This window comes from Dryas octopetala, chromosome 3 (assembly GCF_963921425.1).
Source record: "Dryas octopetala chromosome 3, drDryOcto1.1, whole genome shotgun sequence".
NCBI classification, from domain to species: domain Eukaryota; kingdom Viridiplantae; phylum Streptophyta; class Magnoliopsida; order Rosales; family Rosaceae; genus Dryas; species Dryas octopetala.
In genome coordinates, this window is record NC_141368.1 from 22339914 (window position 1) to 22362316 (window position 22403).

The window sequence follows — 22403 nt, forward strand, 5'->3', positions numbered from 1 at the left end:
CTTTCCTGTTTAGCCCAACTGATCATTTCTTGTGAATCTTCATTTCTCTCTCCCAATTCGTTTATGGATCTATCTTTTCCTCCTCTCTAGTTCCCAATTTCCACTCCTAACATCTCCTGAGCTCCCGAAGCTATAAAATCACCCAATTTTTCAATCGATTCAGCTGAAAAGCACTTTTCATCTCTCGGGATACTCAGGAAAAGTGCCTCTGTCGTATACCTGGAGTTTGAGGTGTGACAGGTGGGGGAAGGGGTTCGAGGTGGCTGGGACTGGGAGGGGTTGCGAACTAGGTGGCTGAGGCTGGGTTGGGAGGGAGGTTCTGCTCCTCCCTTTTTTTTTTCCTTTTAGTTTTTACATTTTTTTCCTTTTAGTTGTTTTTAATATTTTTCTTTCGAAGTAGTTTTTTTTTTTTCTTTTAGTCTTTTAAGTTTTTTTCTTCTTTAATGTGTTTTTATTTTTTCTTCTTTTTCTTCTTTTAGTTTTTTATTTTTTATTAATTTCTTCTTTTAGTGTTATTTTTTAAGTTTTTATAAATATTTTAATAGTAACAAAAAATATTTTAATATTTTTAACTGAAAATGTTAACGGATTTGATAAAATAACCTCGTTTGAAGCTTAAGTAAAATAGTAGTCTTAACATATACACTTTTAAAGGAGGAATCCTGATACGACTCCAATACCTAATTTGGAGTCTTTTTTCTCAAATTATCCCATTCCGTTCAATTTTTAAGGAATTAGTAGCTGTTGGAGAGAGCTTGGCACATGAAGGCCCAAGGTACACCCAAAGCTGGAGTTGGCAAGGAAGTCAACAATACAATTTTGCTCCTATGATGCAGTGGCACACTCCAGCTTCGATTCAACAGCTCTTTGCAGCAATAAATAAGGTTATAGAGGGGTGAGACTCCTTAAGATGATGTGTAGATTTTTCACCATAAAATATATTTTACTGTAGATAAAAAAAGAAAAGAAAATATTCAACAAAAAAATAAAATAAAATAAAATAAATGCAAGCAACTCAAAAGAATTGTCAAATATATCTCATGCACTGTTGCACAAAATACCATTTCTACCCTCGAAAGAAACCGTGTTTATGGCGGAAGAAGCGGGTTAAGTTACTCGGTGTGAAAAGCAGCAGCCGACCCACACCCACCCAACCATCCTCTCTCCTTATAAAGGGAAAAGAAATGAAAATCACAAAATCAAAAATCAAATAACAAAAAACAAAACACAAAAAAACACCTCACACCAACAAGTTGCAAGTTACAAGCTACAAGCCTACAAGACACAAGCCACTCTCCCTCTCTCTCTCTCTCTCTTCTTTCTCTCTCTAGAAGACTAAAACCCTCTTTTCTTTTTCTGGGTAGATTTCTTTCCCGTTTAGCCCAACTGATCATTTCTTGCGAATCTTCATTTCCCTCTCCCAATTCGTTTATGGATCTACCTTTTCCTCCACTCCCAACATCTCCTGAGCTCCCGAAGCTATAAAATCACCCAATTTTTCAATCGATTCAGCTGAAAAGCACTTTTCACGGGGACGACAAGATGAAAGTGCCGTGCTGTTCGGTCTGTCAAACGCGCTACGACGAAGAAGAGAGAGTCCCGCTTTTGCTTCAGTGCGGTCATGGCTTCTGCAAGGACTGCTTGTCCAGAATGTTCGCCGCTTGTCCCGACACCACGCTCGTCTGTCCCAGGTGTCGCCACGTGTCTGTCGTCGGGAACTCCGTTCAGGCTCTGCGGAAGAACTTCGCCGTGCTTGCGCTGATTCACTCCAGCTCCAATGCCCCTTCGTCCGCCCCAGCGGCCAACAATTTTGATTGCGATTACACGGATGACGAGGAGGGTGACGACGACGATGAGGATGCTGGGGACAATGACGAGGACTCCCTCTCGCGCCGCAGATGCAGCCGCGGATCCCACACTTCCAGCTCGGGGGCATGTGGGCCGGTGATCGAGGTCGCGGTGCACCATGACTTGAAATTGGTGCGGCGGATAGGGGAGGGGAGGCAGGCCGGGGTTGAAATGTGGACGGCTACGATTGGCAATGGTGGCGTCCGGTGCCGCCACCGTGTTGCTGTGAAGAAGGTGGCGGCGGCAGAGGAGACGAGTATGGATTGGGTGATGGGGCAACTAGCTAATTTGCGGCGGGCCTCAATGTGGTGTAGGAATGTGTGCACATTCCATGGGGCTATGAGGAGTGAAGGCACTTTGTGTCTTGTTATGGATAGGTGTTATGGGTCTGTTCAATCCGAGATGCAGCGCAATGAGGGCAGACTGACTTTGGAGCAAATCCTAAGGTTTTGTAGTTTTATTTTTCCTTTCAATTTTTTATTAAACGGTTTTGTATTATATAATTTTTGTATGCTTTGGTTAATTTCTATATGTGTGAGTGTGTGTGGAGAGTAACTTTTTATATTGGTTTATTTGATCATTGTGGATAGTTTAGTTCAAAATGGTTATTTAGCGAGTGTAGGAAATTCTTGTTGCTTTCTATATAGTGGGTATAGATTGGATGTATGTATAACAGTGCCATAATTGGTTGCTGGCGCAAACATTGTGGGCTTTTAAATTTATTTCACAAATAAAATTAATTTTAGGTTTTTGTGTCTCATAGAAAATGGGGTGGTATTTTTGCAATAATGTTTTGTATGTTGGCACTTCACATGCATTGCACTGTCGTATGGAGCTGAGTTACATTGGGGTAGTACTTTGTGATATCTAAACCATTTTCTGCTTCTTCTTTTTTTTGCTATGTTTCTTCATTTCTTTTATTTTATTTTCTCTTCTTGTCTGCAAACGTGAGCTTGAGTACCAATGGAAAAGAGAATATTTTATATGTAAGTTATTGAAGCGTCTATCATTAGACATGATTGTTAATTATATGATTTAGTATGTGTATCTTTCTATTCTATGAAAATTCATCCAGTCATATTATCATAAATTTTGTAGAAGAGTTTGAATCAAAAAATGAAGAACAAGTTCAAATTACATCGTGTTGAGTGAATGTTTGATGTGAACAAATGAATTTAAAAGATACACCTATTCATGTTATCAATGTCTTACAATGCAAGTGGGATAGTATTTTGTTGAGTTTGATATAAACTATTCCTAGTAAGGCCTTAATGCTGCAAAATCACCCTTTCCATTATTCTAATTCAATGCTAATGTTGACACCAGTTAGGATACAATTTATATTACAACCACCATATTGTGATGGCCTCCATTCGCGGAAATGTTGTCCTCACCAGAATGCTTTCAAGGAAAATAAATTTAACCTTTCTTACTTAGCTAATGTTGCATTTCTTTTCAAACATTTCCCTCTCATTTTTCAAGGCTGCAATGTGGAATTACAAAATTTCTAAGAATGTTGATACCCGTAAGAAAATTTCTTTTTCAACTTAATAGTAATGGATGGACATTATAGAACAGTTATAAATGCAAAAAAGTGGACATCTTTGTTGGATGGAGGTGGTATTGATGTCATTTTGGTTTAACAAAAATTGTCCCTAATGTGTTGATCAAGCTGATTAAATTTTTATTTATTTAATTAATGGTTCTATTCATTATTTAAATTCATTGAAATTTGAAGAAGTCAGATTTAACCATGTTGTACTTAACAATTTTGAGCTTGTAATAGCTTTACAGTTGTAGCTATAAGCTGGAAATAACTGTTGCCAATTAATTGTAAAACTATAAACAGCTGTATCAATTTATTTAAGTTGAAGAGACTTGTTAATAAAATGATCTTATATGTTATTTTCCCCTTCAATAGGAAGTCAACAATCTACGCGATAAATGCATTATTATGGAAGATCAATGGATCAATATTAGTTACCTTGTCCTTCTTTAACCATCATTGGTTCCACAAATATTTTATAAATGATGGAAATGTTTCAATTTATTGATTAGCACAGAAAAAGCAGATAAACAAACTGTTGAAACATGCAAATGATGATGGGACTTCTCATTTGTTCTGAAAGATCTTCGGTCTTCATAATGTTCTAGATATCAATGGTGGAAATTGGTTTCTTTTATATGGGGAGTTTAAACAGATTCTTGTTGAAATGTGTTTCTTTTGTATACACAGATAAGCTTGCTTTAATTTAATGTTTAGGAGGTAAATGTGGGAAATACTAACCACAAAATAAGAGTGATCATAAATGACATTCTGATTTTCTAAATTAATTTTTGTATCTAAGGGATGAATTTTAGACTTGGAGAACAAATGTAGAAGAATCAAATGCGTTGTCACTGAAAAAGGCAAAACATCTGTTGGGTTTTTCATATAACCAGCTGCCAACAATAGGATAGGGTTTGTTAGGCACATCTGTCTGTATCCACAACATTTTGAAAATTCCAGGAACAGAATAGATGAATACAGATTATTATAGTTATGAACATGTTTATACTTCCATTTTATACATGTTGAATTCATTGATTTGAGAGTTAATTGAGTTGGAGGTTTACCGAGTTTATATAAAATCTAATATTAGTAACTATTATCTGGCATTAACTCTTTTTGTGACATCTTGAGTGCTTGCCATTTATAGATATGGGGCTGATATCGCACGAGGAGTGGCTGAACTCCATGCCGCAGGTGTTGTTTGTATGAATCTTAAACCGTCCAATCTTCTTTTGGATGCAAGTGGTCACGCGGTAATTTCTGACTACGGAGTTGCTGCAATTCTGAAGAAATCTTCCTGCCGGAAAGCTCGATCGGAGTGTGACACCTCAAGGGTCCATTCGTGTATGGAGTGTACAATGCTCAGTCCCCACTATGCAGCTCCAGAGGCATGGGAGCCAGTGAGGAAGTCATTGAATCCATTTTGGGATGATGCTATTGGTTTTTCTGCAGAGTCAGATGCATGGAGTTTTGGTTGTACATTGGTAGAAATGTGCACTGGTTCCATCCCGTATGTGGAGAAACATAATCTATATTTGAAAGTTCTCATTCTTTTTCCCTTCATGGAATGATTTTTAGTACAAGTTGAAATTCGTTGTGCAGATGGGCTGGTTTAAGCACAGAGGAAATTTATCGGGCTGTGATCAAGGCTCGGAAACTGCCTCCACAATATGCAAGTGTAGTAGGTGTTGGAATACCTAGGGAATTGTGGAAAATGATTGGTGAGTGTCTGCAGTTCAAGGCAGCAAAACGACCATCCTTTAATTCAATGTTAGCAACTTTCCTCCGCCATTTGCAGGAGATTCCACGCAGCCCTCCTGCAAGTCCTGATAAGTAAGAATTAAAAGTTCTGATTATTCTCTTGATCTCTTTTTTATTGCATCTGACTTAGTCCTAGCTGATGCTGTTGGATGAAGAACATATATATAGAAACTAATTAAGTGATATTGGGTTTCTTTCAGTCACAGAGAGACCAAGGTCTTTATATTGAAATTTATAATTTGCTAATCCTGTTACATAAGGTTTACATCTTGGGTGTGTGAACACAGTGGCTTAGCTAGATGCTCTGGATCAAATGTGACGGAACCATCTCCTGTATCCAATTCAGAAGTTTTTCAGGGTAACCCCACCATTCTGCATAGACTTGTGTCTGAAGGGGATGTGTGTGGTGTTAGGTTAGTGCACTATAGTACACAATTATTTGAGCTAGTTTTTAAAATGTAGACTTTTTGTCTTATTCTCTATGCTGGACTTCTTTGGTTATACAGAGATCTTCTTGAAAAGGCTGCAGCAGGAAGTGATAACAGCGCAATATTGTCTCTATTAGAAGCTCAAAATGCTGATGGCCAAACTGCACTGCATTTGGCCTGTAGACGTGGAAGTGCAGAACTTGTTGAGGCTATTTTGGAGTATAGAGAGGCGAATGTGGATGTCTTGGACAAAGATGGGGATCCTCCACTTGTTTTTGCTTTAGTAGCTGGATCCCCAGAATGCGTTCATGCTCTCATTAACAGAGGCGCTAATGTAAGATCTAGATTGCGGGAGGGCTTTGGTCCCTCCGTTGCTCATGTCTGTGCCTATCATGGCCAGCCTGATTGTATGCGTGTAGGTCTCAGTTTCTTGGATATGTTTAGTGATATTTCATTTCTGCTTCATAAGGCTCTTGAAAGGTGTACTCTTAACATATATTTTGCATACTATCAGGAGTTACTAATAGCTGGAGCAGATCCTAATGCGGTGGATGAAGAAGGTGAATCTGTACTGCATAGAGCTGTTGCCAAGAAATATACAGATTGCGCTCTTGTCGTTTTGGAGAATGGAGGCTGTAGGTCAATGGCTGTTTTAAATTCAGAAAGATTGACGTAAGTACAACATTGATTTTCTTTTTCTTTTTGCTGATATGAATAATGTGCTTACATTTAGTACTGGGGTATTGAATTCATTGATGAAGTGTGATATAATATCAAATATTTGTGTATTTTTAAAAAAAGTGCACAATCCACTATTGTGTAATCAGTTTTTAATAAATAGTCTATTATTCATTTAGGCAGGTGCTTTGCTGGGAACATTGTGCCTTTTGAGATACAGGATTCTAGTGTCTTTGATTGTAAAGGATATTATACAAATTGAAGGAACATATAGTTGTAGCCAAATTTTGACCTCTTGATGTGGGCATAAAAGCATGGCTATCAATTATCAATGATAAATTGATAAATTGTATCTTAATTCTTAATGAGTCAAGGAAAATTTTGGAAGATTGTGCATTCTGATTTTTTTCCACTGCTTCATTGACTCTTTTATTCATTTTATTGCTAAATTCAAATGGCCATTGGGCCCCAAAGAATAAAATAAAAAGAGAAAACTGAATGTGGAAATATAGCTCACCACTGTTACCAATGTGCTTTTCCAGCTTTACCTCTTTTCATGTCTTCCAAATTAGTATCCATGACATTGTGACTTTCACATGTTGTAGAATTAAGATGTTGAAGTCTTATATATAACCATGACAACGTGTAGTTATATTGGTCTTGTTTATTGGTTATCCCCCACTGCAGCTGTTTTAACATTCATTTCTGGTTGGGCTGCTTCCAACAAGAATCTGATTGTAAATCTTTGCATCTGTTTGAAACAGATTATATATTTGAGATTTTTAGATCCAGGCCCCTGGTTAATTTTCTTAATAGTTATAAGGTCCCATGGTTTTTAAACTTTTAAATAGAAAAGTCTGTTGATGTAGTTTGAGAATTAAATCCTAATTCCCACCGTCACGGCGTACAAGCAATAATTCGATGAAAGATAAATAACAAACACAGCCAAGAAAACAGAAAATAATAAACCAACAAGCACACACAATCACACCGAGATTTGTTACGAGGTTCGGCAAAATTCCTGCCTACGTCCCCGGGAGAGATCTCCGTTCTTCACTATGAGAATAATAAGTATTAAGATTACAATTGGACTAAATCACATAACCCAATCCCCAAATCCCTTTTACACCCTTTCACAAAGTGTTTCCCAAAACCCTAGATCTCTCACCCAAGATTAATTACCTAATCTTGATCTCACCAATTCTAGATTGTGTGCCTCCCAAGAATCCTAAGGACTTGCTCACTCTAATCTGATTCTCTCACGTTTTTCTAAGCCCCTAAGGTCCTATTTATAACCATAGGCCTTATATTACAATCCTAGATAAAGTAGGAAGAAAGTTAACTTTGAGTAGGAAATAAGTTTCCTTTATACACAAGGAAAACCTCAAAACTTGCCCAAAATGAAGTCCAAAACGCACCAGGAATTAATAACCTTCCAACACCTATTTGGACTCCTAACTTCATCCTAGAATACCATGGAAATCCCCCATGAACCAGGAAATCTTCAAATGCGAGCCAAATTAACAACAATCTCCACCTTGGCGAGCATATCATGCAAATTACCTTGCACCAAATACCATTGGCCTTGACCTTGTACCAACTACACATAACCCGAATCAAGAAACTATGGTCCACCCTTGATTCGCACGGCCAATACCTATGTGCAGCTGCATCGTGTAACCAATTACCGGTTAGCACCGAAGAGGGGCCTCGATTCACCCCCTCTTCCAGTAGGATCTCCTTTCTCACCATCATTTGAACCTTGGAAACATGTCACAACCGTCTCTGCTGTACCCGCAAACGAGACCTTCCTCAAGCGCTTGATTTCTTGTGCATTTCGTTTCCAACCAACCATCGAGGTTTGAGTTCCTATCAAACGATATAAACCACCACACTTCTCTCCCTTCATTAGGACCATGCTTCCATGAGTAATTTTCATGACTCCACCTGCTATCAAAACCAGGTAGCCCTTGGAATCCAACCTACTCAAGGATATCAAATTCCTTTGTAGCTTTGGGACATAAGCGACTCCACCCAAAGTATGCTCCACCCCATTGAACATCTTGATCTTCACCGTTCCAACCCCCATGACGTCAACTTTGGACCCGTCAGGCAAAGAGAAAGATCCTCCCTTTGATTCTTGAAACTTTTCAAAATATTCTTTCCTAGAGCATATATGGTGAGTAGAACCCGAATCCAATATCCAATCACCATGAGAAGAAGTGTTACCTATAGAGATTGTGAGAAGTTCTCCAGATTCATTATAGTCTGCTACCGCTGTAGAGCCATGACCATCCTTCTTATTCCAAGTCGGACAGTCCTTCTTTATGTGTCCCCACTCTTTGCACTTGTAGCACTGCCAGCCCTTACCACTACCCTTTGATCTAGCCTTGCTATCACTAGAACCCTTGGTAGTTTGCCTTCCTCCTTGACCATGAGCAACAAACAAGGAATCTTTATCCTCAACTTTCTTTCTCCTTTCACTAGACAAGAGAGTTGACTCGACCTCCTCCATCTTCAGTGTATCCTTACCATACAAGAAGATATCCACTATGTTGTCATATGTATCAGGAAGTGAGGTTAGAAGTAAGAGGGATCGATCTTCTTCCTCAATCTTTACCCCAACTCTTTCGAGTTGATTTAGCAGTCCTTTGAACACGTTCATATGATCCATGAGATTTGCACCCGCTTCCATCTTCAGCTTATATATGTCCCGCTTCAGATTCAACTTTGTGGCCATAGACTTCTGAGCTAAATACAGCTTTTCTAGTTTCTTCCACAATTCCGGGGCAGAATCTTCATCTATATTGTTGATAATATTATCAGCAATATAAAGCCGAATCGTGCTCACACACCTGCACTCCAAGTCTTCCCAGTCATCATCTGTCATCTTTGCCGGCTTTCCTTCTTCCTTTCCCTTCAAGGCGCGTGCCAAGCCTTGCGAAACTAGGACATCCTTCACTCTCTTTTGCCATAGAATAAAGTTACCTCTTCCATCAAATTGCTCCACCTTAAAGGATGAAACACCACTACTTCCCGCTGCCATGACAAACTACCCTCGATCGATAAACACGGAACCACGATCGATGAACACGAAACCTGGCTCTGATACCACTTGTTGATGTAGTTTGAGAATTAAATCCTAATTCCCACCGTCACGGCGTACAAGCAATAATTCGATGAAAGATAAATAACAAACACAGCCAAGAAAACAGAAAATAATAAACCAACAAGCACACACAATCACACCGAGATTTGTTACGAGGTTCGGCAAAATTCCTGCCTACGTCCCCGGGAGAGATCTCCGTTCTTCACTATGAGAATAATAAGTATTAAGATTACAATTGGACTAAATCACATAACCCAATCCCCAAATCCCTTTTACACCCTTTCACAAAGTGTTTCCCAAAACCCTAGATCTCTCACCCAAGATTAATTACCTAATCTTGATCTCACCAATTCTAGATTGTGTGCCTCCCAAGAATCCTAAGGACTTGCTCACTCTAATCTGATTCTCTCACGTTTTTCTAAGCCCCTAAGGTCCTATTTATAACCATAGGCCTTATATTACAATCCTAGATAAAGTAGGAAGAAAGTTAACTTTGAGTAGGAAATAAGTTTCCTTTATACACAAGGAAAACCTCAAAACTTGCCCAAAATGAAGTCCAAAACGCACCAGGAATTAATAACCTTCCAACACCTATTTGGACTCCTAACTTCATCCTAGAATACCATGGAAATCCCCCATGAACCAGGAAATCTTCAAATGCGAGCCAAATTAACAACAAAGTCAACATTGACATATGTTGCATATCCACAAGACCCATGATAAAATATAAACTTATGCAGAGAAAAATTGAATTAGCATATCTCTCATAGATAAATTATCCTAATGCAACATAAGAGCCATTGTGATATACTAATTTAATTTCAAGTTTTATTTTATATAAGGGAGATGGTGGTATGGATAACATGAACAATGAGATGAGATAGTGGAAATGGTTGGAGAAGGATGCACCCAAAATCAGGAATCAGATTGTTTAAAGATTAAAGACTAACTAAAATCCATAATCAGGTAACATTGCAGATCCTTACCCTCATGTCGTACCCTAAATGACGCATATGAGTGAATAAAATCCTATTTTCTTCATCTCTTTAGCCCTAAATTTCCAAATCGAATACCCTCATCAAAATCATCGGCCCCAATTACACTAAAGTGTTCTTAAGACCTGAAGTGACAAAAACGACGATGTGCGTGACAACTCAAGTTGTCATTTCTGATGGGAAAGATAGCAGAAGTCACTTTACAGGCCATTGTATTATACTAATTGAAGTTCAAGGGATATAACGAGTCATTTTGAAATTCAGGGACCAAGAAATACGGGTCAAAGTTCATGGGGAATTGCTGCATTTTTTTTAAATGTACAGTCAGCCCATACAAATAGGCAGACAAATCCTGAGCTAATCCAAAAGGAAAAAAGCCCTTGTAGTTTTGGTTGAAGAAAGGTCTGACTAGTGCTAAATGTGATATATTATTGGCAACTCTAGTAATTGATCTTCCAAACGGCCTGTTTGGAGCCAAACTTGGCCCATTATTCCTGAGCTTGTGATTCAGAGTACATGCTTGGTAGACCTGATAAGTGTCACCTTTTTAGTTAAGCATATTTTCTCAGTAGTTTATATTTTTTATAGGCCAAAAGCATGTATGTAAAATTGTTAACAGCAGTTGTATGGCTATATTAAATGTTTTTTCAATTGTAAATTGTGTGTATTGGATGGAAACAACATATATTCTTAGCATCAATTTTTGATTTCCTTGTTCAATTCTTATGGTATCGTAGACCACTGCACTTGTGTGTGGCAACATGGAATGTTACTGTTGTTAGAAGGTGGGTGGAAGTTGCAACACCAGAAGAGATTGCCGATGCAATTGATATACCAAGTCCAGTTGGCACTGCGTTGTGTATGGCAGCTGCTCTAAAGAAAGATCATGAAATTGGTAAATCCTATATCCTTAAATGTCTGGTCCATTGATCTGAAACTTTTAATTTGTTTAGTAATCCTATATCCTTAGAGTTATGCTTATGTATTGATTATTTTTGGGATTTTCTTGGTTAGTGAGTATGACCTCCTATAGTTGATATAGAGGATATATAACTAATCATTACCTTCTTTGTTGTGCCTGCTCTTAAGCTGTTCCTTTGGGTAAAGTCGTATCAGGACATGCTGACATATGGGATGGGCACTTATTGAATCCTAGAAATTGTCAGCAAAGAAATGTTGACATTTTAAGATCTCTCTCTCTCTCTCTCTATATATATATATATTATATATTAATAAAATAATATTATTTTCAGATAATAATGAACTTTGTAGTTTTTTCCTTGTTGATTGGTAATACTGACTTCTAGTTTTCCTTTTTTTTTTTTTTCTAGTGAATTTCACTTCAAGTAATAAATTAATTTATAATTAGTATTTTTACTTGATGCTGCTTGTAGAAGGAAGAGAAATGGTGCATATTTTGCTTGCTTCTGGAGCAGATGCAACTGCTCAAGATGCCCAGCATGGACGGACAGCTTTGCATACAGCTTCAATGGCTAATGACGTTGAGTTGGTCAAGGTATGCAAGATAGCTTCCTACTACATGATATCAGATCCTAAACCCCATTTCTTAATTTTTGGTCATCCTCTGTGCATTATTCATGTATCAACACTTGGAAAATTTGGTTTTTATTGTCTAATTATCTCTTAATATAATCTTTTATTTTTCTATTTGTTGACTAGATTATACTCGACGCTGGAGTTGATGTGAACATTCGGAATGTACAAAATACAATTCCTCTTCATGTAGCATTGGCCAGAGGGGCGAAGTCATGTGTTGGACTGCTTCTATCTGCTGGAGCAAATTATAATTTGCAGGTTTTTCTTTGATATTTTGAAATTCCGTTGTCGAATCTTTTATATGTTGTGATATCTCCCTAATTTCTTTGTTGGAATAGAATTGTGATAATGATGCTCACATGTTTTATTATATGGCATACATATAGTGTCTTCTAAAGACAGACAAAGACACAATCTTATATACACACACACACACACATATTAGCTGTTAAGCAGATATGGATGATTGAGATGTCTCTCACTGTGTATCTTAACTGTCTGTATCTGATCAAATGATTGATATGCAAGTCCTCAACTTGGGTCCTAATTAGAATGCCTTGCACGCACACATGAACATAACTTTTATCTCTTGGTGATATCTGATGATTTTGTCCTTGCGTATTGACTACTTAAAGCAGATTTTTTCTGTTAACCATCTGGCTTTTGTAAATGTCTTTTGCTCATTGTTATCAGGATGATGAAGGTGACAATGCTTTCCATATAGCAGCAGATGCAGCAAAAATGATTCGTGAAAATCTTGAATGGCTTATTGTCATGCTTAGAAATCCTGATGCTGCTGTTGAAGCCAGAAATCACAGGTAAGTACCAATTATGGCATTCCTCTTTTATGTGGCTCAACCTTCATTCACAAGAGATTCTCTTCTTTCAACTTTATATACTATTAGGTCTTTAAACGTTAACATTTAATTTTTTTTAATAAGAAATGAAATTTATTAATGATCAATAAAAATACAAAGTTGTGGACAAGTTATTAATGACTGTTAGGTCTTTAAACTGTTACATTTATTCTATTAGAGAACTGATTTGGGAACTCCAAAAATGTGCCAAGCACAGGGTGAGCTATCTGCTATGTTACCAATATAGATATTTGACTTTGATGACAGTGGCAAGACATTGCGTGACTTTTTGGAGACCCTTCCCCGAGAATGGATATCTGAAGATCTGATGGAGGCACTCATAAATAGGGGAGTTTATCTGTCTCCTACAATGTGAGAAGAGATTACATCATTGTGCTGTTCTGATATTTTTGCATGACTAGTAGATTACATCATAAATCTACACTTGCTTGTGACTAGTAGATTTCATAATTTTTGTTTCTCTATGGTCTAGATTCGAAGTGGGAGACTGGGTCAAATTTAAAAGAAGTATAACAACTCCCACATATGGCTGGCAAGATGCAAAACATAGAAGTGTTGGCTTTGTGCAAAATGTCCCAGACAAGGACAATTTGATAGTATCATTTTGTTCTGGTGAGGCTCGTGTTTTGGCAAATGAAGTTGTAAAAGTTATTCCCTTAGACAGGGGACAGCATGTCCAGCTTAAACCGGATGTCAAAGAGCCCAGGTTTAATTCTGAACAGTTTCCAAATGTATACTATTACAAGATTTATTGTACTGATGTACTGGCGTTGTGTTTTCTTTCCGGTGAAGTTTATCTTGTGCTCCAGTTTCAAAATACTTATTAGTTATCTACTTTTGATTTTTAACTTGTGCTATTTAGGGGGTGTATTCAATATGGAATTTCACCGACTTTTGTAGAGTTTTTTAAGTCATTTAAAGGGTCTATTCAAGTCATTTAAAATCCACTAAAATCCTAATTGAATACACCCCCCTAAGATTCTTTAATCCAAACCATAATTTTATACTGCAATTCCCTGGCAGTTAAAATTCAATGTGCATACAACATTTATTTAGAAAGGAAAATTGTACCTCTTTGAAAGCTTGTTGTCGGATAATATTCATTAGTGAAACCACTAATATTGTTGGTGGTAAATTGATATGATTGTCAGTCTGATTCACATTTCTTGCAAATTCTTCTGGTCTGAGTGTAGTCTGAAGTATTTATGCATTCCAGAGACCAGCCATGCCTGACAACGAATACCCATTAAAGGGTTCTAGGCCTGAGCCTTTACAACACAAATAAAAGACTAGATAATTATAACAGACTCTAATAAATTCATTTTAATGTTTGACTCATAGGATTTCTGATTTATTTAACCAATTCATTTCATAAACAATGTCATCCTTGAACTTATTTAATTTTTAAGCTTACTTTAATGACTGCTTATTCATTCTTGCTTTAATAGTTCTTAGTCTGCCAAAGTGGTGCATCCCATTCCAAGCGTTAATTCATGCATTGATGTATCTTGTCTCAAGCATTTAAACTGCAAATGTATTAATGTACAATTACTTATGTATTTTGGGGTGAAGGCCTACCACACTCATCAATACAAAATTTATAGCCTTAATGTATCAAGGATTCTTGAAAGAGACTTGGTTACATATGAGAGGACCCAAAGGGTTAAATACAAGAAGATACAAAACAACAGTGGGAAAATGTCCAACAAACAAAAAGGTTTTGGGCAACCAAGTAAAAAAGATAACATTATATAAGAAAAAGAATAAATATGATTTGTTTGCTTCTAATAATATTTTATCAGTAATGTTGTAGACAATCTGTTTCAATTATAGGAATAAAAAGGTATGCTCAGAAATGCAGAATCCTGTACAACTAGGTAATGGTTGTAAAGGTCTGGATAATAGTAGATATATGGTGGTAGAGATAAAAGTAGAAAAATTGTAGTTCTCTCTTTGGCCTTACTATCTCTTTGTGTTAATCAACAATCAAACTTCACATGCATGTGATGGATCTTTTAGTTTTGCCTCGGTCTCGTTTAATTCCTTCTTAGAGTCAGCTAATAGTTGCTTGCTTGTAATCCTTATTGAAAAGGATTTTATAGTAAATTTGGTGACTGACCTTGTTTTATTATCAGGTTTGGGTGGCGCGGACAGTCACGTGATAGCATTGGTACTGTATTATGTGTTGATGATGATGGTATCCTCCGCGTTGGATTTCCTGGAGCCTCCAGAGGATGGAAAGCTGATCCTGCGGAAATGGAGAGAGTTGAAGAATTCAAGGTTGGGGATTGGGTTCGTATCCGCCCCACTCTTACAACTGCAAAGCATGGATTAGGATCTGTTACACCTGGGAGCATTGGTATTGTGTATTGTATAAGACCAGATAGTAGTCTGTTGTTAGAATTGAGTTATCTTCCGAATCCATGGCATTGTGAACCAGAGGAGGTTGAGCTTGTAATCCCTTTCAGGGTGAGGGAGATATGTTAGTTTTTATGTTGCAGAGACAATATATAATTTTGTTATTCCCTTTGTTGATTTCCGTCTTCTTTTTCAAACAATAATACATTGTTCACTTTGAAGATTGGTGACAGGGTATGTGTGAAGCGATCTGTTGCAGAACCTAGGTATGCATGGGGAGGCGAGACCCACCACAGTGTTGGAAGAATAAGTGAGATAGAGAATGATGGCCTCCTGGTAATTGAAATTCCAAATCGACCAATACCATGGCAGGCCGATCCTTCTGACATGGAGAAGGTGGAAGATTTCAAGGTAATATCTAGTTGCTCATTCTTATTATATTTATGATCTTAAAAATCCAGGGTGGCTTTTAATATTCATTTTTTTTATCTTCATATTGGCATTTCCACCATGAGCAGGTTGGGGATTGGGTTAGAGTCAAAGCTTCAGTACCCTCCCCCAAATATGGATGGGAGGATATTACAAGGAACAGTGTTGGGATAATTCATAGCTTGGAGGAAGATGGCGATATGGGTGTCGCCTTCTGCTTCAGGAGCAAGCCTTTTTCTTGTTCAGTCACAGATGTGGAGAAGGTACCCCCTTTTGAAGTGGGACAAGAGATTCATGTGATGTCATCTGTTACTCAGCCTCGACTTGGATGGTCAAATGAAAGTCCAGCAACTGTTGGAAAAATAGCTAGAATTGACATGGATGGAGCTTTGAATGTAAGAATGCTTATCTTTATCTTATACACACACACACACATATATATATATGCAATGTCTTGCATGAGTGGTTTCCTTTTATTTAAATGGTTTTTATTTTTTAATTTTTGTTCAATCTATTTTCTTTCATCTCTTACTCTTTTCTCTCTTCCCCTTCTCTCCTTAACCAAAAACAGCAGAAAAATAAATAAATTAAAGACAAATATGTTCTTAAACAGGCCTGCACTTTTCGCTAAAACTGATGGTAGAACTATTTGTTATTCTGCTGGTTCCTTGTGAATGACAACTTTTACAACTGTAAAAGCATATTTCTTTTGTGTATGCGCGCACGCATCTAACAACACAGCCAACGGGACCTTTGTCCAATTGTCCTGGTTAAATGTCACTGTGGATGAGATGAGATTTTGGTTATTTTGATGTAGGTAAAAGTGACTGGTAGACAGAGCTTGTGGAAAATTTCTCCTGGAGATGCAGAACGACTCTCTGGATTTGAAGTTGGTGACTGGGTACGTTCAAAACCAAGCCTGGGTACTCGACCAAGTTATGACTGGAACAGTATTGGAAAGGAAAGTTTAGCTGTTGTGCATAGTGTACAAGACACGGGTTATCTGGAGTTGGCTTGCTGTTTCCGTAAAGGCAGGTGGATAACTCATTACACGGATGTCGAAAAAATTCCATGCTTTAGAGTTGGGCAGTATGTTCGGTTTCGGACTGGACTGGTTGAACCAAGATGGGGCTGGAGAGGGGCTCAACCTGATTCTCGAGGCATTATAACTAGTGTTCATGCTGATGGGGAAGTGAGAGTGGCTTTCTCTGGTTTGCCAGGGCTGTGGAGAGGAGATCCTGCGGATCTTGAGATAGAGCAAATGTTTGAAGTTGGGGAGTGGGTGAGATTAAAAGATCATGCAAGTACTTGGAAATCTGTTGGGCCAGGGAGTGTTGGAGTGGTGCAAGGATTAGGATATGAGGGGGATAAATGGGATGGAACCACTTTTGTTGGATTTTGTGGGGAGCAAGAAAAATGGGTTGGGCCTACTTGTGATCTTGGAAGGGTTAACAGGCTCATCGTTGGCCAGAAGGTTAGGGTTAAACCGTCTGTCAAGCAGCCAAGATTTGGGTGGTCAGGCCACAGCCATGCAAGTGTTGGAACCATATCCGCAATTGATGCTGATGGAAAGCTGAGAATATACACACCAGCTGGTTCAAAAGCATGGATGTTGGATCCATCAGAAGTAGAACTTGTGGAGGAAGAGGAACTTCACATTGGCGATTGGGTTAGGGTCAAAGCATCAGTTTCAATGCCAACCCACCAATGGGGAGAGGTGAATCGTTCGAGCATTGGGGTGGTGCATCGGATGGAAAATGAGGAGCTTTGGGTGGCTTTTTGCTTCACGGAGAGGTTGTGGCTTTGCAAGGCATTGGAAATGGAACGGGTTAGGCCTTTTAAAGTGGGGGACCAAGTGAGGATTAGAGAAGGTTTGGTGACCCCACGGTGGGGTTGGGGAATGGAGACACATGCGAGCAAAGGACAGGTGGTAGGGGTGGATGCAAATGGGAAGTTAAGGATTAAGTTCCGGTGGAGAGAAGGGAGGCCATGGATTGGAGATCCTGCTGATATTGCCGTCGATGAAAGCACATGACACAACTCCTTATGCTTCTTTCAACTGGCTCCTCTGCTTTCAGGGTTTTTGCCCTATTGGCTTGTGCAGATAGATGGGAAAGCCATTGTTACTGCACCATGCAATCAGATCTGCTTGGAAACTATACCTTTGTTGTAATGGGTTCTGAAGGGACAATTTATTTACTGTTAATACAGAAGAGTACAAGAGATGGATAGATAGGAAATGGGGGAAATTGGCTTGCATTACTGTTAATTACAGGAGACACAAGGTAGGTGGTAAAGAAAAAAGGTGGCATTTTGTCATTTGTGTTTCATAGTTGTGCAGTTGACAAGCTTTTGAGGTATATATATAAGGTTATTTATATTGCTGTACAAATTGAACCCTTAATCTTGTTACTTAATTCATTTTTTACTCCTTTTTGAAACCTCTTCTGGTCTGCGTTTTATCTTTCCTTGAACGAATTGGCAGCAAAGTAGTGTTTCCTAGAGTACAGTACAGCCAAAACAAAACTGGTATAGAGGTGTTTCAATGAAAAATCAAGCCTTTTTTATTTTTATTTTTTAATGTATTTGGTTGCATTTGGGACAGAGTATGTAATCCTTATACCTGCTGCTTGTCACGTCTTCTTTCTTGTAGTTGATATTTTTGGTGCGTTGGCTGTACCGGACTACCGGTACGACCCATGGTGATTGCTTTGGTGTGCTTTTTCAGATTCCAAAATGTGGTTGGTCTGCTTGTATTATGGCTGATTATATAGAGTGAAGCCACGCAGACTACTCTTAACTGCTTAACTGTTGAGTTGACTATTCTAATATATTTTTTTTAACTTTTTTTTTATTTTACCCTTTATTGCAAAAACATGATAAAATCACTCAGATTCATTCGGTGGTCATCTACCGAAATATCCACCAATATTTGGTAGATAACTGTCGAATAAATACAAATATTTTGACAGATAACTGTCGAATGCTTTTTTCATTTCCATTCGGTAGTTATCCACCGAATAATTCACCAATGTTTAGCAGATAACTGTCGAATAATCATAAATATTTTGGTAGATAACTGTCGAATGACTGACGAACAAAATTAAAATTTTTTTGTTTTAAGGGTAAAGTTGAAATTTTAAAATAAGGTGGTCAACTCAGCAATTTAGGATAGTCGGAATAGCACTGGCCTTATATAGAACAGGAAAAATATTACATCTGAAATCCAACATGAAGTTAGTAGGCTATATGGTTTGGATTTGTTGCGGCTATTTGTTGCGGCTAGTATGTCCGATTGATCGGCCGATCATCTAGAGCTCAGATTGATCAACATGAGGCTTTGATCATCTACAGATCAGATCGATCGACATGAGGCTTTTATGTTTTTTGGTTGATCGACATAAAGATATATATGTGGGCAAATAGATCGGCCAGTCATGTAGATCAATTTTTACCTAACAATCTACAGGAGGTTTTTATGTTCTTTTATGGATTGATCAGCGTCCACTTCGCACCTGATTCAGACCTTATAAATGATATAACCAACCATAATTAAGGATTGAATATGTCGGGTTAGTATAAGAACAAATTTTCAAATTTTAGCACAACAGACTTTTCAAACATTGTGTGAAAAAAATTGATTTTTTTTTTTTTTCAATTCTTTAAATGATTTTGTATGAGTATTTCCAGAATTATCGTATTATATTTCTTGGTTTTAGTGCCATTTGAATCAAGTGGATTTATGTTTCATAAGAACTCTGTGTTAATAGTTTTAGGGGTTAAATACATTTTTGGTTCACAAAATTTGGACGGTTTCTCAATTTGGCCCACCAATTTTAAAACGTGACAAAAATAACTCTGAATTATCCAATTTGTGTCAATACAAGATCTTTTGTCCAAATATCTAATGGAGGCTAACGTGGCCGTTAAACACTGACGTGGCGCGCTGAATGTGCGCCATGTGTCACCTCTTTTATTTTATTTTCGGATTTTTTCTATTTTCTTATTTTTATAAACTTTAAAAATTAATTAAAAATAGCTTCAGACTCATAAAAATACACGGAAAATTCCTACGACTTCGTCTTGACTAGTACTAATTTATTATGGGGCCAAATTACTAATTTGCCCTCTGAAAGTTTCTAGAAAATTTGGGAAATCCAAATTTATTTCTAAAAAAGTTAAAATAAAAAATTTATTTTATAGAGGAAAATTTATTTTCCTCTAAGACTGAGAGGTCATTTGGGTAGCAAGTGTTCACGAGAAAGGTAGTGTTAGTTTTTAGAAGACCAACGGTGCAAACCTCGTATTTTTTGGAGCTCAACAGATTATTCTATGAATTTCCAAAGAGTCTAGAGTATTTTAATTTTCTAGAAATAAATTTGGACTTCCCAAATTTTCTGGAAACACTTAGAGGGAAAATTGGTAGTTTGACCCAATATTAAATTAGTACTAGTCAAGATGAGTTCGTAGGAATTTTTCGTGTATTTTTATGAGTCCGGAGCTATTTTTAATTAATTTTTAAAGTTTATAAAAATAGAAAAATAGAAAAAATGCGAAAATAAAATAAAAGAGGTGACACGTGACGCACATCTAGCGCGCCACGTTATCGTTTAACGGCCACGTCAGCCTCTGTTGGATATTTGGACGGAAGATCCTGGATTGACACAAATTAGATAATTCGGGGTCATTTTTGTTACGTTTTATAATTGGTGGACCAAATTGAGAAACCGCCCAAAGTTCGTGGACCAAAAATGTATTTAACCTTAGTTTTAGTTTAAAAATAAGAAGGCTTTTAAAGAGTGCTGCTATTTGCACATTATTTTTTTTCTTTTTGCACACCCGTTATTCTTACACACCTCATTTTTAAAATTTTACAATTTCTCAAAAAAAAAAAAAAAAAAACACCCCTAAAATTCCAAATTACCCACTCACAAAAAAATAACACACACACACACACTCACCCACAAGCAACCCAGCTCGACTCTACCCCTGCACACCCATAGCCAACCCACCCCTTGCACCCCATAGCCAACTCAGGCCGTCGCCGGAGTGCCTCCTCTCTCTCTCTCTCTCTCTCTCTCTCTCTCTCTCTCTCTCTCTCTTTCTCCTTCTTCTTCTCCTTCGATATTGGCATCAAGCGAGGCAGGGCAAGGCTGGGTGCAGAGGGGCGAGGTGAGGCTGGGTGCGGAGGGGAGGGGCGTCACCGATTTGATTTGGAACAGAGAAGAAAGAGAGAAATGGAGAGAGGAGAGAGAGAGAGAGAGAGAGAAAAAAAAGAGGAGAGAGAAGAGAACTGGAAGGGTTGAACCGCCAGTGACCTTGCCGACAACGGAGGTGGCTAAGGGTGGCGTCGGGGTGAGGACAGAGAGGGATAGAAGAGAGAAAAAGGGAGAGAGGAGAGAGACCAAAGGGAGAAAGAAAGAGAGGAGAGAGAGGAAGGAGAGAGAATGGGAGGCGCTAGCGATGGTGGGGTCGGGGTAGGTGTACACTTGGAGGTGATGATGGCTGGTTTGAGGTGTGTAATGAGGGTATTATGATCATTTGGATTATGGGTTAGAATTGTAATTTAATAAATGAGGGAGAAAGGTGTGCAAATAGCAACACTCCTTTTAAATTCCATAATATGTGGGGTTCTTCCAACATGATGTAATGGTAAATAGATGGGATGGTGTTTTTTCAAAAAAAGAAAAAACAAATGGATTCATTCATTAACTAAACTAAAGTGTTACATTTGGAGAAGTAGAGTCGTTGGCCAACCTAAGACATAAAGTCATTCAAAAAAAGAAAAAAAAAAAACCTAGACATAAAAGTCAGATATACCAATAGCATATTTTGCTATACTTTGCGCTACCAAATTACTATTGGGAAATTCTATTTATACCCAACAATCTTGTTTTCTTGCCCAACATAAATTTTGTACATGAATAGACCATTATGTCTCACCATGAAATTACTATTAAGGACAAATTATATTTAAAAAAAAAAAAACTCAATTTTTTCTCATACCCAACATCTCATTTCATCAACCTCCCTCCCTCCCTCCCAAACTTACCTTCAACATCACTCTCATAACTAAACTCCAAACCTTAAACTAATTTTTGTTCCCATATCATTCAATTAAGGTTGTTTTGAAAAATGAAGAGTCAAATCGTTATTTCAAAGCCTTCAAATGAGAGTTATGTGAAAATTTTTTCGTGTTTCTGAACGCTATGAATGAATTTGGGTTCGCGCAGTTTTTGGTCGTCGGCCACTAAACACGATGACATTATTCAGTGGGCGACAACCAAATAGTAATAGGATATTTCGACAGGTGCCCACCAAATATGGTTAGGATATTCAGCAAGTGCCCACCAAATATGGTTAGGATATTTGGTAGCTGCCCACCAAATGATTTGTGAGCAGAATCGGGGCATAATCCAAGTGCATAAATTCAAAAACAATTGTGGGCAAATTTAAAGACAATTACATAGAAGATCATGTACAACAAGATTACATGACTCAAAAGTGCATAAATACCTAAAATTATCACATGAGTCCAAGTGATCCACAAAACCAAATAAGTAATCCATAGATTCAAATAAGTCATCAAAAATACATCATGGTCTCCACAAAACCTAGCTAGTCATCAAGTCATCCAAGTGTACATCAAGGTCTCCACAAAACCTAGCTAGTCATCATCCATGGCGACGGTGGAAAGTCAATGTATCCTGCATACCAAATTACCAAACTTATTCAAATAATTGACAATATGAACAATACAGAAAAATTCGGTAAGAAGTCACTGAAACATCTAAACTTATTCGGCAGGGA

General features: G+C 37.8%; 1 protein-coding gene across 1 annotated transcript; it reads left to right on the plus strand.

The window, feature by feature from the left end:
* The first annotated feature begins 1315 nt into the window (after window positions 1–1315).
* KEG (protein kinase KEG) lies at window positions 1316–18166 on the plus strand. Its single transcript, XM_086237908.1, has 16 exons — window positions 1316–2294; window positions 4548–4910; window positions 5003–5233; window positions 5449–5574; window positions 5668–6004; window positions 6104–6261; window positions 11109–11266; window positions 11766–11887; window positions 12052–12186; window positions 12622–12746; window positions 13053–13157; window positions 13279–13512; window positions 14942–15275; window positions 15387–15575; window positions 15683–15988; window positions 16411–18166. The coding sequence occupies exons 1-16, from the start codon at window positions 1543–1545 to the stop codon at window positions 17626–17628; spliced, it is 4893 nt and encodes a 1630-aa protein (XP_086094034.1). The 5' UTR covers window positions 1316–1542; the 3' UTR covers window positions 17629–18166.
* Window positions 18167–22403: the final 4237 nt, after the last annotated feature.